The 18119-nt window shown below is 34.2% G+C and overlaps 1 protein-coding gene and 1 long non-coding RNA gene across 3 annotated transcripts in view; one reads left to right on the top strand and one right to left on the bottom strand.

The window, feature by feature from the left end:
* EXOC4 (exocyst complex component 4) overlaps nt 1-18119 on the top strand; it is a 913849-nt gene that overhangs the window by 492572 nt on the left and 403158 nt on the right. The window contains exon 11 of one of the 2 annotated variants that reach the window (XM_031941132.1): nt 13188-13483. The exons of the other annotated variant lie outside the window; for it this stretch is intronic. Within the exon in view, the coding sequence (XP_031796992.1) occupies nt 13188-13206 (19 nt within the window). The 3' untranslated portion in view covers nt 13207-13483. Of the gene's footprint in view, nt 1-13187; nt 13484-18119 lie in introns of those variants that run through there. 2 annotated transcript variants of the gene reach the window in all.
* On the bottom strand, nt 902-4001 carry LOC116419691. Its single transcript, XR_004229974.1, has 2 exons — nt 3887-4001; nt 902-2269 (listed from the first exon to the last, which is right to left on the bottom strand). It is a non-coding gene; the product is annotated as an uncharacterized LOC116419691 (long non-coding RNA).

Below are 18119 nucleotides of genomic sequence, written 5' to 3' on the forward strand. Positions count from 1 at the left end.
GTGTTTAAAATACTTGTTATAATAATTTTTAAAGTTCACATACTTTCAGCATTCAACACATAATTAAGTATTGAAAATGTTTATATTTTCCTAAGTTTGTTTTAATTTGATTCATAAATTTTCTCAAAAAAAAAAAAAAAGGAGGTTGATATTTTTTTTGTCATAGCATGATTCCTGAACAGATCTATATGATTGGATTGAAGATGTATAGTAAAAACTGCCTTTACAGGTTTTTCTCAATCCATTTGAAAATTTTTTGAGAATTTGTTGAAAAAAAAATCTAATCTTTAATTTGTTATTTTTCCTTAGGATAGCATTTAATCTACTTAGAATGATTTCCTGAATCCAAGATTTCAGCAACCATTTATCTCTTTGGGTTCTAATTCAGATTTTATCTTTATTGTTACCAGAGGGTCATAATTTATAATGTTAGAAATTTAGAGCTGGAAGAGACTTCAAAGTCCAAACTCCTCATTTTATAGATGAGAAATTGAGACCCAGGATAATTAAGTAACTTGCCTAAGGTAGCCAGCAGCAGAATTTGAATTCATTGCTTTTTTGTACTGTACTGTACTCTCCCTGACATTCACCTTAGTTCTCATTGAATGCAGTGCAATTCTTTAAACTTGCACTGTCATTTCAGAGCAGTTATGTATATTTTATTTGGAAATAATTCTTAGAGTATTGTTGGTGATAAACTTTCATTTGTGAAATAGTTGTCATTGCGATAAGATTGTTGGACTTGGAAACAAGAAAATTTGAATTCAAATTCTGCACATGACACTTAATAGCTAAGGCACTGTGGAAAATTTATTTAACTTCTCTTAGAGTCAATTTTGTCATGTGTAAAAGGAGATTAGATTAGATGGCTTCCAAGATCCCTTCAGCTTTTTTCCACTAAGTGTGGAGAACAAGAATATGTCTTATTTGAGTTGGGTGAGAATTGGTGAAAACTATGATTGAATGGCTTCTGGAATCCATAATTAGGTCTTTTAACTTTGTTGACTCAAAGAACAAATCTAATAATAGGATTCATTTTTGTGTTTGTGTTACAGGTATACCTGTAAAATACTTAATACTTAAAATATTTAATCACCTCATTAGGTTCTTAAATCAATTCTTCCAGATAGATAGTATTATTGTATATACCTGAGGCTTGGAATAGTAGTGAAGTCAAGATTTCAACTCAGGTATTCTGCCAGTACTATTTCCCATACATGGGCTAGTCCTCTGCTCTCTGAAGCGGCACATCTGTTATTAGACCCATAAACCATCGAATCTAAGCTCAATGTTTACTGGAATCAAAGGAAAGGGAACTAAAAACTCTCAAAGAGTGATGCCTCAGGCCTGTATTGCTACACCTATATAGTGAGTAGTGTCTAATGTTATGGAGGACTGACATTTACACACAATGAGTTTCTGAACTGCCTTTCCAAAAAATCTTAAAAATCAAATGGCTCGTAGTAGTTCCTGTATTTGTCAGATACCAGACATAAGTTGGTTTTTATCCTTGGGTTCAGCATTATCAGCCTTAGGCTACCAGGCAGTGACTTAGAGATTAGATCCTTTAGGCTTGAGATATGAAGGGGCATAGTTTCTCTCAAAGGCCAATTCTGTACAGTTTGGAGGTGATGGGCTGATTTTCACTCTGTGGGATGGAGCACAAACATGAAAATACAAGATATATTCCTTTAAACCACGTTGGTGCTCCTGTCTTGTGGAGTCCTTGTAGGGGGCTGAGGCAGGGAGAAAAGTTGTGAGGGCAGTTGTCCAAGCATAGGCTACCCCGGATCTTCTCTTTAGTTTTCGAGTTTTCTGATACTCTTCAATGTCCTATCTTCTTACTTTTCTTTGCTTTGCCCGTCTCTTTGGTGCTGTCCTTTCTTCCTTTGCTAGATTTCACCTCCTTTCCTGAACATATTTATATTATGCTTAAGTTACACAGTTCTTTCCAACTGACATATTTTGTTAGTGTTATCAGACAGATTAGAGGGAATCAAATCAGGAGGAGTGTTGTTTCATATTCTTCCAGGTCAGCAGTCTTATTTTCAAGGATAACGCTCTCTGATTGCTCTGCTAGGGGCATAATTGATCAATATCAAGTTTGTTTCTTATGCTACATCTAACTTGTTAATTTAAATCATGGTGTACTGATTTTATATGCAGCGTAGACTCATATCTTAGGGCATCGTACCTTAGGTGAATATTAAGCTCTCTGATCAGGCCAGCAGTGGCCAAATTTGATCAGTCAAACCACAGTGATGTTTCTCTGTTAAAAAAAAATGAAATAAAAAATTGAGTATTATTTTGTGGTATAATTGTCACTAGTTCCTTTCTTTTGCCAACCCCACACATTCCCTGTCTCATTTCCTGGCTTTTGAGTATTTCCCCTCATTCCCCCCACTTCAAATACTTTAGATATTCTTGTACAAAAATATTTTCCTATGCCAAATTTGTTATATTATCTTGTGAAATGTTTATTTGGGAGAAGACTACTAATATATTTCCATAGGAAAAAGGAGAAAGTTTTTAAGCACACAAAGACTAATTATTCAGTGTATTGGAAAAATAGGGGGCAAAAACCCTACAAAATAGGAAAATTATCATCATAATTTTTTAAAATTTTCCTTTCTTTTTTCAAAGAAGGAAAATTTCATATTTATAGAATTTAGAAAACTCATGAAGTAAAGTCAAGAGAATGTTCAAAGGAAATTTTATTTAGACTACCAATTTGTCCTAGGAAGAACTAAATAGAAAAACATCTTAAGATAATTTCAAAGATTTAATATGAACTCTTTATTCAGCTGACTACCTTAGTGTCCTCTGAATTTATATTGTTCACATTCCCCCTTCAAGGGAAAATTGCCCATCAAATTTTCTATATAAGGAGGCACAGAAACCAAGGCTGGCAAGAGACCTTTGAACTCATTGAGTCCATTTTATGTATGAAAAGATTGAATCTCTAGAGTAGTTTTACAAGTAGCCATCCAGCCTTCACTTGAATATCTCTTAGGATGGGAGAATTTATCTCTCTCTGAGACATGGCTCCTCATACTTTTGTACAACTCTTGTTAAAAATCTAAAAATCTTTTCCTTTGAATTGAGCAAATGGTCTCTTTGATACAATTTTATATTTTTCCACACACAATTATTTAACTTTTTTCATTTGATACTTCCCACACAGTTTATTTACTTTTCTCTGCTGTTAGAATATCAATTTTTTTTTTTTTTGGCTGAGGCAATTGGGGTTAAGTGACTTGCCCAGGGTCATACAGCTAGGAAACAGAAACTTTTTTTTTTCTTTGTTATGCAGCCTCCTCCTCACCAGAACCTTCAACTCTATCCCTAGAACTACCATAGGTTTTTATGGGTAAACTTGTGCCTTCTTTCCTAGAACCTGGTTTTCATCTCATTTCTTGGCCTTTATAGCAGAGTAGTTGGCTCCTACCTGCCTGTCCTCCCTCTCCAAATTCTTTCCATCTTAAAAAAAAAAAAATTGTTGTCCTTCCCCCAATAAAATATGAGCTCCTTAGAATTCTTGGCTTGTTTGTTGTTTATGTCTCTCCAACACTTAGCATAATTATATATTAAGTGTTTGGTAGCTGCTTTATCATGAATTCACAGAATTTGGTATTTGAAAAGGACCTCAGTGGTCATCTTGGCCATCCTATACACTTTATAAAAAATCAGTCTATTTATTTTGTTAGTTTAATATTCTTTACCCCAATTACATAGAAAAACTTTTTTTTAGCATTCATTTAAAAATCTTTTGAGTTCCAAATTCTCTCTATATCCCCCACCCTACCACTCCTCCACCCCAACCTTACCCCCCCACTCCTATTGAGAAGGTGAGCAATTTGTTATGAAATATATACACTAGTCATACCTAACAAATTATTACCCAGCCTCTGTTTAAAGATTTCCTCAAAGGAGAACTCTAACCCTTCTTGAGACAAGGCATCATCATTATCATCATTTAAATTTTTTTTCTTTTCTTTTCTCAAGAAATGCCACGGAATTTAGAAAACTCATCACAATGTGTATTCAAGAGAATGTTCTAAGAGAATTTTATTCAGAACTAGCATTTTGTTCCAGGAAGATCTAAACCTTCAGTTAATTACTGTATGAACTCAAAGCCCATCAGCAACTTGGTTGCCCTCTTGTACACCTTTTAGCTGACTACAATATCACTCTGATATATTCTTATTTTTAGCCTGCACTTCTTTGATTTCCCTTCTCAAAACAATCAGAACTGAAACAGTATATCTCAGGACTTCTGTTTTTCTTACTTAACTCAATATTCTTTGAAGACAATCGTGTTATAAAGGGATAGTTGTTTTCTTTTTCTGCATAAGTTATCCTTATATAGTGCCATCTATTTGCTCCAATGAATATATCTTTTAAAGTTTCTTCAGACTCTTATATAGTATTTCAGAATTCCCACTAAGATGTGTTTTTTTTAAAAAATCAGGAATACTTGAAAGTCCTCTATTTTATTAAAAATCCATTTTCCTCCATGTAGGATTTTTCCTCAGTTTTGCAGGGATAGTCAATTTTAGTTGTAAATCTTTATCTTTTTAAATATATTTTACATATTTTTATACATTATATTCCAATATATCATCTTGTTTTTAGTAGAAGCTCTCAGAGGGATGTGTATTTCTACATGAACATCACTATATAATAATAATGTTAATTTCACCTTTGAAACTCCTAATGAAATTAGACCTTGGATCTCATTTAATTAATCTCATTCATTTTACAACTGATAGGACTAAATCCCCAAGAGATTAGGTGGTAACTGCCAGGTCCCCTGAATGTAACAGAAAATCAGATGCCACTAGTCCTGCTCACTATTTTCCCTGCCCCCTGGATCTCTTTGAAAATGTGGTAGTATCTATTTATTTTGGAATTATTAGCTGGGGGGATCCCAGAAGGCTTCTTGAAATAGTGGAGTGCTTGAAGTGAGTTTTAAAAGGACCCATTTTCTCAGAGATCAGGGAGCAGAAAGTGCATTAGGCAGCTGGAGGGGGCAGCTGGAATTTCTTCTGGGAGGAAGAGAGTGAGAGACCCAAAGTTGCTGAATCATAGATTGTAAGGAGAGGAGTAAAAAGTAAAACTGAAATAATAGGAAGAGGAGAGGTTGTGAAGACCTTTTACATATCAAGCAGGAGAATTTACATTTGACTCTTAAGGACAACTGTTCTCTAACTTTTTAGTCTCAGGACTCTTAATGGTCCTGAAACCATTTTTTTTTTTTTCAATTTTCAGTAATATTTTAATTTTCCAAATACATATAAAGGCAATTTTCAACATTCATGACTCTAAGACCCTCTGTTCTATAGCTTTCTCTCTTTCTCCCTCACTTTCCCTCTTCTCAAGATAGTAAGCAGACATGCGCTGAACATATACAATCCTTCCAAACACACCTCTACATTTTTCATGCTGTACAAGAAGATTCAAAAAAAAAAAAAAAAGCTCTCTCCCTGGTTGTAGATGGCACTCTCCATGCTAAGTCTACTGGAATTGCCCTGAATCACTATATTGCTAAGAGCCAAGTCCATCACAGTTGATCATCACATAATCATGTTATTACTGTGGACATGTTCTCCTGATTCTGATCACTTCACTCAGCATCAGTTCATATAAGTCTTTCCAGTCTTTTCTGAAATCAGCCTGTTTATCACAACAATATTCCATTACATTCATATACCATAACTTATTTAGCCATTCTCCAACTGATGGGCATCCACTCAGTTTCCAGTTCCTTGCTGCTATAAACATTTTCCTCTCTTTGGGATACAGACCTAGTAGTGACACAGGTGGACCAAAGGATATGCATACTTTGATAGCCCTTTGGACATACTTCCAAATTCCTCTCCAGAATGATTGGATCATTTAACAACTGCACCAGCAGTAATGCATTAGTATTCTAATTTTCCCAAATCCCCTCAAATAGTTATTATTTTTTCCTGTCATCTTAGCCAATTTGAGAGGTATGAAATAGTACCCAAGAGTTATCTTAATTTGCATTTCTCTAATCAATAGTAATTTAGAGCATTTGTTCACATGACTAGAAATAGCTTTAATTTCTTTATCTGAAAATTGTCTGTTTGTATCCTTTGAACCTTTATCAAGTTGGAGAATGACTCATATTCTTATGAATTGGATTTAATTATCTACAAATTTTAGAAATGAAGCCTTTTTTTTTTTTTAATAACTTTTTATTGACAGAGCCCATGCCTGGGTAATTTTTTTTTACAACATTATTCCTTGCACTCACTTCTGTTCTGACTTCTCCCCTCTCTCCTTTCACCCCCTCCCCCAGATGGCAAGCAGTCCTATACAAGTTAAATATGTCACAGTGTATCCTAGATACACTATATGTGTGCAGAACCGAACAGTTCTCTTGTTGCACAGTAAGAATTGGATTCAGAAGGTAAAAATAACCTGGGAAGAAAGACAAAAATGCATGCGGTTTACATTCATTTCCTAACGTTCTTTCTTTGGGTATAGCTGCTTCTGTCCATCTTTGATCAGTGTTAGATCTCTTTGTCGAAGAAATCCACTTCCATCAGAATACATCCTCATACAGTATCATTGCTGAAGTATATAATGATCTCCTGGTTCTGCTCATTTCACTTAGCATCAGTTCATGTAACTCGCCAATCCTCTCTATATTCATCCTGCTGGTCAAGAAATGAAGCCTTTATCAGAAACACTCATTATAAAATTTTCCTATTTCCTTCCCTTATTTTATAGTATTTTATTTTTCTAAATATATGCAAAGATCGTTTTCAACATTCATCTTGCAAAACTTTGGGTTCCAAATTTCTCTCTCTCTCTTTCCTTCTTTCCTCTCCCCAAGACAGCAAGCAATCCAGTATAGGTTAAACATGCACAATTCTTCTAAACATATTTCCATTTTTGTCATGCTGCACAAGAAAAAAATCAGATTAAAAGTGAAAAAATATGTGAGAAAAAAAAAATCAAGCAAACAATAATAAAAAGGTGAAAATATTCTGTTTTTATTAACCAACTCCCTAAGAAAAAAATCCCCAGGACCAGATGGATTTACATGTGAATTCTACAAAACATTTAAAGAACAATTAACTCCAATGCTAGATAAACTATTTGAAAAAATAGGGATTGAAGGAGTCCTACCAAATTCCTTTTATGACATAGACATGGTACTGATAACTAAACCAGGTAGGATGAAAACAGAGAAAAAAAATTATAGGCCAATCTCCCTAATGAAAATTGATGCTAAAATCTTAAATAAAATGTTAGCAAAAAGATTACAGAAAATCATCCCCAGGATAATACACTATGACCAAGTAGGATTTATACCGGGAATGCAGGGCTGGTTCAATATTAGGAAAACTCTTAGCATAATTGACTATATCAACCAAATTAACAAAAACTCATCTCAATTATCTCAATAGATGCAGAAAAAGCATTTGATAAAATCCAACATCCATTCCTAATAAAAACACTTGAGAGGATAGGAATAAATGGACTGTTCCTTAAAATAGTCAGGAGCATATATTTAAAACTGTCAGAAGCATCTTAGGTAATGGGGAAAAACTGGAACCTTTTCCTAAGATCAGGAGTGAAACAAGGTTGCCCACTATCACCATTATTATTCAATATTGTATTAGAAATGCTAACCTTGACAATAAGAGTGAAAAAAGAGATTAAAGGAATTAGAGTAGCTAATGAGGAAACCAAATTACCAGTCTTTGCAGATGATATGATGGTATACTTAGAGAACCCCAGAGATTCTACTAAAAAGCTATTAGAAATAATTTACAACTTTAGCAAAGTTGCAGGATACAAAATAAATCCACATAAATCCTCAGCATTTTTATACATCACCAACAAAATCCAGCAGTAAGAGATACAAAGAGAAATTCCATTCAGAATAACTGTCAATAGCATAAAATATTTGGGAATCTATCTACCAAAGGAAAGTCATGAATTATATGAGCAAAATTACAAAAAACTTTCCACACAAATAAAGTCAGATTTAAATAATTGGAAAAATATTAAGTGATCTTGGATAGGCCGAGCAAATATAATAAAGAAGACAATACTCCCTACACTAATTTATTTAGTGCTATACCTATCAAACTCCCAAGAAACTATTTTAATGATCTAGAAAAAATAACAACAAAATTCATATGGAAGAACAAAAGGTCCAGAATTTCAAAGGAATTAATAAAAAAAAAAAAAAAAAATCAAATGAAGGTGGACTAGCTGTACCTGATCTAAAACTATATTATAAAGCAGCAGTCACCAAAACCATTTGGTATTGGCTAAGAAATAGATTAGTTGATCAATGGAATAGATTAGGTTCACAAGACAAAATAGTCAATAACTATAGCAATCTAGTGTTTGACAAACCCAAAGATCCCAACTTTTGGGATAAGAATTCATTATTTGACAAAAACTCCTGGGAAAACTGGAAATTAGAATGGCAGAAATTAGGCATGGATCCACACTTAACACCATATACCAAAATAAGATCAAAATGGGTCCATGATTTAGGCATAAAGAATGAGATCATAAATAAATTAGAGGAACACAGGATAGTTTACCTCTTAGACTTGTGGAGGAGGAAGGAATTTGTGACCAAAATAGAACTAGAGATCATTACTGATCACAAAATAGAAAATTTTGATTAATTCAAATTAAAAAGCCTTTGTACAAACAAAACTAATGCAAACAAAATTAGAAGGGAAGTAACAAACTGGGAAAACATTTTTACAATTTAAGTTCTGATAAAGTCCTCATTTCCAAAATATATAGAGAACTGACTCTAATTTATAAGAAATCAAGCCATTTTCCAATTGATAAATGGTCAAAGTATATGAACAGACACTTTTCAGATGATGAAATTGAAACTATTTCCACTTGTATGAAAGTGTTCCAAATCATTATTAATCAGAGAAATGCAAATTAAGACAACTGAGATACCACTACACACTTGTCAGATTGGCTAGGATGACAGGAAAAAATAATGATGAATGTTGGAGGGGATGTGGGAAAATTGACACTGATGCATTGTTGGTGGAGTTGTGAACGAATCCAACCATTCTGGAGAGCAATCTGGAATTATGCCCCAAAAGTTATCAAACTGTGCATACTCTTTGATCCAGCAGTGTTACTACTGGGCTTATACCCAAAAGAGATACTAAAGAAGGGAAAGGGACCTGTATGTGCAAGAATGTTTGTGGCAGCCCTGTTTGTAGTGATTAGAAACTGGAAAATGAATGGATGCCCATCAACTGGAGAATAGTTGGGTAAATTGTGGTATATGGATGTTATGGAATATTATTGTTCTGTAAGAAATGACCAGCAGGTGAATACAGAGAAGCTTGGAGAGACTTACATGAACTGATTCCGAGTGAAATGAGCAGAACCAGGAAATTATTATATACATCAACAATGATACTGTATGAGGATGTATTCTGATGGAAGTGGATTTGTCGACAAAGAGAAGAGCTAACTCAGTTTCAATTGATCAGTGATGGACAGAATCAGCTACACCCAGAGAAGGAACACTAGGAATTGAATGTAAACTGTTTACATTTTTGTTTTTCTTCCCAGGTTATTTTTACCTTCTGCATCCAATTCTTCCTATGCAACAAGAGAATTGTTCAGTTCTACACACATATATTGTATCTAGGATATACTACAACATATTTAACATGTATAAGACTGTTTGCCATCTAGTGGAGGAGGTGGAGGGAGAGAAGGGAAAAATCGGAACAGAAGTGAGTGGAAGGGATAATGTTGTAAAAAAATTACCCATGCATGTGTACTGTCAATGAAAAGTTATAAATATTAAAAAAAAAAAAGAAAAGAGAAAATATTCTGCTTTAATTCACATTCAGTCTCTATAGGGAACAATGAATGTGGATGATACTTTCCATTACAAGTCCATTGGAATTGCCTCAAATCACCTCTAATTCCTTTTAATCTTGGCTAAATTGGTTTTGTTTGTGCAAAACCTTTTTAATTTAATGTAAATCAAGATTATCCATTTTGTCTTTTCATAATGTTCTCTAGTTCTTCTTTGGCCATAAGTTCCTCCTTTTTCCAGAGATCTGACAGACCATCCCTTGCTCTCCTAATGTTTTTAAAGTATCATCCTTTTATGTTGTCATGAACCCATTCCAACCTTATCTTAATATAGGGTATTAGATGGTGTTTAATGCCTCTTTTTTGTCATACTATTTTCCAACTTTTTTCCCCAGCAATTGTTGTCGGATAATGAATTCTTATCCCAGAAGTTTTACAAATTATAGAGGTACTCTTTAAATTCAATTATTTTAGGGATAAACATTTTTAAAGTTCTCAAAGAATTTTTAATGTATTAATATCTGTCAATGTTTACTATATTAGAAATTAAAAGGATAAATTTAAATAGTGTTAGCTGAATTAAGTAGTTATATTTTATTAGAAGTTATATTTTATTAGAAATGATATTTTAATGAAAAACAATCATAGTTTCCAAATTTTAAAAGTATTAGCTGAATTAATAGTTATATTTTATTAGAAATGATATTTTAGTGAAAAACAATCATATTTTCCATGCAAAAAAAAGCAGTTGGAAGAATGGCATTATTTTATGTATATTTTCAAGTCTCTTCACTTTTGACTTAATAGAAGACTTAGACTCTCATGTTAACTTCTGCAATTAAGCCATTATAATATGTTGCTTCAGTTAAAGTTTACATCCGTATGTCTGTGTATGTATTAAAATGTTCTTTCCTTTTCTAAATATTTCTCTTTCGAAAATAAGTATATATTTTATATAGGTAATAAGTAAATTTTTAAAGGTAAATCACATCTTAGTACATGGAGGACCCCCAGAAATCCTGGAACCACACCTTGAGAACTGTTTCTCCACCTAATAGGAAGTCACCTTAGTTTGTTGAGTAGGGATTATGGAGATTCTGGGCATGATAACGTGACAGACTTAAGATATGGGAAAATATCATTGACAGCAATGTGGGGAATAAGATGAAGGCCTGATCGAAGTGGGGTTGTTGTAGTGGCTATTTTGAGTTGAACGGTGGGGACATATTCCAGACATCTAAAAATAGAAATAGCAAGATAGAGAACTAGTCTAAAATAAGGATGAAGTATTGAGGATGACACTGAGGTTTTAAACCTGAGTGGATATTTACTTTTAGAAATCTACAGAGGACAAGTAGATAGCGCAGTGAATAGCACACTGGCTCTGGAGTTAGGACCTGAATTTAAATTTGACCTCAGACATGTAACACTTCCTAGCTGTGTGATAGTCACTTATCCCCAGTTGCAGCCACCCCCCTCTCCAAACCAGCCAACCAAACCAAAAAACCCAACTTCTACATAGAAGTTTAAAGTGGTCACCTCAAGAGAGTATAGAGCAAAGCTATCTTAAGAATAAGTGATTACTGGCATGGGTTCTGTCAATAAAAAGTTATAACTATTAAAAAAAAAAAAAGAATAAGTGATTAGACAAATAGACAAAGGACCACCAGACAACAGTGTTGATGGGGGATGGGGATTGAACCCCCTCCAATACATTGAATTTTCCACTAGTGTCATGAGATGCCTCAAAAGAATTTGTAGGCTTAGTCCATCTCCAAATCAAGAGACATATCTTATTATACTGTTGGCAGTGGGCTAAGTTTCCCAAGGGAGTGTAGCGATTAACAAGGGGAAAGACATGAGCTAATTTCTCTAGCAGAACTCACCATTAAGAAGGGGAAACTCCATAAGGTGGGTGAAGTTTGATGCTTAGGAAGCAGGGCTAAATCACTAAAAGAAGTGATTGAAAAAAATGGGATACTAATAAGTTTTTTTTTTTTTTTTTTAATAGGAGAAAAATAATCTTGGGGTCAGACTTTTGATTGGATATAGTAAATGTAGTGGATGGTTTCTAAGATTCCTTCCCATTCTAAATCCTCCAGTCTCCTTTGGTGAGGCTGAGAGAGGAGAAGATATATAAACACACAAAATCTGGATATGTGCCTCAACACTGAGAGATGAAAATAGAAAGGACAACCTTATTTGCCTTGAAGGGATATCAAAACGGTCTAGAATGGAACTGTTTAGCATTACTTTACAGGCCATTGAACTCAGAGTTAGACTCCTGATTGAGACACCCTAGAATGCAAATAGAAATGTCCTGAGGTCATTTTGCTATTTTATAAGCCACTTCACCCAAACCAGAAAAGGGAGTGCAATAGGTTTATAACACAATTAACCCTTAAAAAAAGCTCTGAGGAAAAGCATATTTTAGAATTGAGTTCTTGTGATATAAATTCAACACTCTGTAAAGTATACACATGCAGAAATTATGCATACATCCACATGCAATTTATCTTTTTACAGGGCTCATATGTTTAATAAAATCTAATGGAAATTTCTACAAGAGGAGAATACATTTTGAAAGAGTGATGAACGAGGGCAGCAGTAAAACAACAGCTTGCAGCATTTTGCTTTGAGTCCCACTAGATTCGTGGTTTTATTTTACATTAGAAATGACAGTACGGTGATGATTATTGCTCCTTGGGGACTGATAGGAAAGGAAACAGTGCCCAATTATATTAGTCATTACTATTCTCTGCAGAGTGGGAGTCTCCATAAGGAGAGCAACCAGGTTGAGATATGAATCTGAGTTTATTTTTTTTAACTGGTGAGCCATCTTTCATGTGGGTAAAAATAGAATTTCAGTTCTTTTTTTCCCCCACTGCCTTTGAAAGAAAGGGAAAAAACCAGGTATCCAAAAACCTTCGTAAGCATCCAGTTTACTTTTTATTACTTAAAGTGGAAGGTATATTCCAAACGTCTGGGCTCATTCCTATTTCTCAAGAGATGGTCCTCTGAGCCCCATGTTGACATTTTTCACTTTTTTATGGCAGTCTGGATGTTTTTGAAACTAAAAGGCAAGCAACCAGTTCCTTGAGGAGCAGTCAGCTGGAGGCCAACTATCAGTCAGCCTCCTTGCATGCTATTCAAGCCACCAAAGGAGGCAACAGTAGTGTGACAAAGTGCCCTTCCTCCAACTTATTATTATTATTATTATTTTTTTGCATTACCCACCTTGGCCTCACCACAATTCCACTAATAAACAGACAAAGAAAAATCATTCAAGTTGATTTTTTTTTTTTTTTTTTTTTTTTTAGGTTTGTACCTGAGTATTAATTTGGGGAAGAAACCCAGGGAAAAGCTTTTGCCTAGGAGTCTGATCCATACTTCCAACAATATACTTGGCTGCCCTACAGCAATATGACAGTGAGGGCAGGAGAGCCTCATTGGTTTTCCTTCTCTTCCTAACTTCTATTGTAATATGTATAAAACTCATTTTGACTGTTAATTATTCTGAACTTTTACTTTGGAGAGATTCCTTGTTTTTCCTACTCTTTGTGGGTTTGTTTTGTTGTATGTGTGTGTGTGTGTGTGCTGTTTTTGTTTTTTTGTATTGAGTTTTATTTCTGATCTAAATGAGTTTGTAAGTTTCTTCTTATAAGAGTTTTTGTGGGGGGCAGCTAGTTGGTATAATGGCTAGAGCACCAGCCCTGAAGTCAGCCCTGAAGTCAAATTTGATCTGAGTTCAAATTTGGTTTCAGACACTTAATATTTCCTGGCTCTGCGACCCTGAGCAAGTTACTTAACCCCAATTATTGAAAAAATAAAAAGAGTTTTTGTGGGAGTCGGGTTCTGAAAGCAGAATGTTTACAGAGGACATAGAATTGTTGGGAAATTCCTAAACCCAGAGAGGTCCTAGAATCCTAGAATAATTCTTTTCATCTTGTTCCTTTTGATTGGAGGTCAATAATTCTGGGGGCTAGGCTAAAAGATTAAAAGTTGAACTGGCATCTACTGAAGGCAGTCATAAATAGTAACTTTTCAGAAGAAAGAAAGAGAGGTGTATGGAATTTAAAATAACATTAGGGCAGCATTCTAGGTTCTTATATATACCATATAATGAAGTTGTTTGGCTGGCCACTTTCCTAATCTGAGAAGTTGAGTAATAGGCCCTGAATATCAGGTGGTGGTTTGGTAGGGAGAAAGTCTTAATCTTGAGGTTATAATTTGTCAAACTTGTCTAAAAAGTTGCCAAAGATCTATTCTGGTGGGAATATTTCCCCATAGTTAATCTGACCAATTCATCTTGGTGAAACAGCAGGTAGTAGAGGTCTCCATTCGATCTTAATAGAATATTTAGGTGACACAGAGTGTCTCAAAGGTAGAGTCTGTGGACCTATCTCATTAAAATACATAGTGATGACCTATTTACACAGCATTTTAGCTCCCTTTAATTTCTAGGGCTACTTTTTTATGGAAAGACATTTTTCTGAAATTCTTATTACATAGTTTTTATTCATATCCTATACAGATCCTCTTTTCCTGAATCTTTGCCTTGTGATAGAGGTACTTGCATAGGTGTATGAAATTATGAGCTGTGACAAAGCAGGATTACCCAAAACAGACAGCTCATAGTGGAGAGTTCTGACAAAAAGTGATCCACTAGAGAGGCAAATGGCAAACCACTCCAGTATCTTTGTCAAGAAAATCCCTTAAACAGTGTTAAAATAATTAAAGAGATGACATTAGAAGATAAGTCCCTTAAGATGGAAGGTGTTCATTATATTATTGGGAAAGCATGGAGGACAACTACAAGTAGTTTCAGCACTAATGAAGCTACTGGGCCAAAACAGAAATGAAACTCAGCTGGGGGTGTGTCTGGTGATGAAAGGAAAGTCCAGAGATATAAAGAACAATTTTGCATAAGAACCCAGAATGTAAAATCTGTGGTGGTCAAGATTTGACATATAGGGTTTAGCAATATGTGAACTGAGAACTGCCAGCAGAGGAATTAGAGAGCAAATAGCCAACATTTGTTAGGTGGCCATTGTTTTGTTGTTCTCCTCCTCCTTCTCCTCCTCCTCCTCCTTCTCCTTCTCCTTCTCCTTCTCCTTCTCCTTCTCCTTCTCCTTCTCCTTCACCTCCTCCTTCTCTTCTTCCTCCTCCTCCTTGACCTTCTCCTCCTCCTTCTCCTCCTCCTCATCCTCTTCTTCCTTCTCCTACTCCTCTTCCCCCTTCTTTTCTTTCTCCTTTCTCCTCCTCCTTCTTCTTTTCTTCTCCTCCTCTTCCTCCTCCTCCTCCTCTTCCTCTTTCTTCTCCTTTCTCCTCCTTCTTCTATTTTTCCTCCTCCTCTTCCTCCTTCTTTTCCTTTTCTTTCTCCTTCTTTTCCTTCTTCTCCTTCTCCTTCTTTTCCTTCTTCTCAAATCTTTGTTTGGGTCACAACAACACATGTGGCAAGTCTTTAAAGAGAAGAGAGATCTCTTCTCACATCATCCTACTTGTCTTCTAAGAATCTGTATACAAGCCAAGAAGCAACAGTTTTAATCACACATGGAACAACTGATTGGTTCAATATTGGAAAAAGAGTAAGACAAGGCAGTGCATTGTCACTTTATTTAACCTATATGCAGAACATGAGTCAAAAACTGGAATTTAAGGTTGCCTGGAAAAATACCAACAATTTCAGATAAGCAGATAATATATTTATTTGGCAGAAAGTGGGGAAGAATTAACAGCCTTTTGATGAAACTAAAAGAGGAGAGTGTAAAAGCTAGCTTGAAGTTTAACATCAAAAAAACCCAAGGCCTTGGCAACTGGGCCCATTTCTTGTAGGCAGTTAGAAGGAGAAGATACGGAAGCAGTGTCAGAGTTTATGTTTCTGAGCTCAGAGAACACTGAAGACAGTGAATGCAGTCTTCAAATTAAATGCTGCTTACTCCTTGGAAAGAAAGCTATGACAAATCTGGACAGCATAATAAAAAGTAAAGACATCACTTTATTAGCAAAGGTCTATATAGAAAAATTGTTGTCATTTTTTCCCAATAGTCATATAAAATGTGAAAATTGGACTATAATGAAAACTGAGCTCCATGAAATAGATACTTTTGTATTGTGGTGCTAGAGAACTTTTGAGGATTTCTTGGACAGCAAGGAGATCAACTCAGTCAGTACTTAGAGAAATTAATTTAGACTATTCACTAGAAAGTCAAATACTGAAAACTTAAAATTCTTTGTGTACATAATGAGAAAATAGTATCATTGGAAAAGATCCTGATATCAGGAAGGATAGGTGAAAGGAAAGGGGGATAGCAGACTGCTGTGTTATAATTTTGCTATCAATTTATCACTTGAAAAAAGTGGATTCTGCTAAGTTCAACAGATTGTTATACAATAGATATCAATATATATATATATAGACACTGCATTGTCAGGGACCATTCTCTATTGGAGGTCAGTTATTTTAGTTTTTAAATGGCATGGAAACTGATATTTTTATTTTGACTGGGGAACTGTGATCTCAAAATTGACATTTATGTGGTAGGTTTTTGCGTATCCGTTTTAATAGGATTCAACTTTATATGAAGTGGTGAAAAATAGTTTACAGATTTTTGAAAGATAAAACATATATGAAAGGAAAATAGTTTTGGTAAGGAAGAAAAACAAAATTAGATATATAACTATTATTAGAAATATATCAATTATGTAATACTCATATCATGAATAGGTTTTTGCTGTAATAATAGAAATAGGGAATGAGTTTTTAGAAATTTTTTCTTGGAAGTAGTGACTGAATTTCCTGGTAGAGAGGAAAAAAGAAAAATTCTGTGAAATTAAGGGGCAAAAAGGAAAACAGAATTTGTTGAATTCGAAAATCAAAGAAAAAAAGGAAAGATCACTGGATTTGAAAGTTAGAAGACCTGGTAATCTCTCTCATTCAGTAAATTTATCTTTGGGTAAAATACAAACCTCTTTGATCTTCCAGTTTCCTAATCAGTAAAATCAGGAGAATAGACTAGTTAATGTACAATTTCCTTAAAAAAAAAAAAAAAAAAAAATCCAGGTCCCATGATTTTTGTCATTCCAAGATGAGAGTGGGAAATAAAAAATGAAAAGTTTAATTTGATATTGACATGAAAATGTTGAAAATGTAACTATGTTGTTAATAATATTAAATTGAAAATAAATATGCCAGGGTCTACACGTCCAAAATAATTATCTTCAGAGGCCATTCATATACAAGAATAATATCTATCATTCACTGTTCAAATCATTTTTAGAATGTCTCCAGCATTTTTCTAAGCCACACAATCAATCCACTCTCATTAAATTATAGTGTTACCTTATTTCTGTGAACCTAAGTGATAGCACCCTATTTGATTATTTACCTTAATTAATTTACCTTAATTCACCTTCAAAGAGCCAAAGATTTTTTGCCACTGAGAATATTTAAAGGAATGTTCCCTATCTCATTAATTTTGAGATAGACTCAAGAATCATAATATGGTATTTATTACCATGGAATGTCATTAATGTATCTGTCAAGGCAGGTATTAAGTATTACTCACAAAATGATTGTTTAATTTTTGCATAGGTGATGTATTTTTTTCATATTTTGATGTAACAGCTTATTTTCCCCTTCATCAAATCTCAGAGTCATGGAATTCATATAGTCTCATCTATAGAACTTTATATTTTTCCTCAGTTAAATTTCATTTCATTCATTAGCTTTTGTTCTATTTTATATTATAATCTGCTCACTGTACTTAGTGTTTATTTGAAAATTTGCCAAGCATGTTGGATAAAGTGCTATACTTGAAGTCAAGAAGACCTTACCCCACCAAAAGAAAAAGAAAAGAAAAGATTAATCTGGAAGGATTTGTACTTGGTAGAGCCATATTATGTTGGTGTTTATTGATTATTGCCTTTTTGCAGCCTCAAAAAAAAATCATTCCTTTAATTTGGGTTCTAGAATTTTAACAGAAAAGGAGGTTAATCTTACTTATACATAGTTTTTAGCTTCTGCCTCTTCTTTGTTTTTAGTTGTTGTTTTCAAAAATTGGGTTAATATTTTCCCTTCTCTAGTCTTTTGATACCTCTCCCATTCTTCAAGTCCTTTAAAGACCTTTGATTTCTTCTTAGAAGTTATATCCACTAGTTCTTTCAGTTTTGCAGGATGTGGTTTGTTAGGCCCTGGTGTCTTTAATACATCAAAGATAGCTTGATTCTTTTTGCTATACACATCTCTACTT

This window comes from Sarcophilus harrisii, chromosome 5 (assembly GCF_902635505.1).
Source record: "Sarcophilus harrisii chromosome 5, mSarHar1.11, whole genome shotgun sequence".
NCBI lineage: Eukaryota > Metazoa > Chordata > Mammalia > Dasyuromorphia > Dasyuridae > Sarcophilus > Sarcophilus harrisii.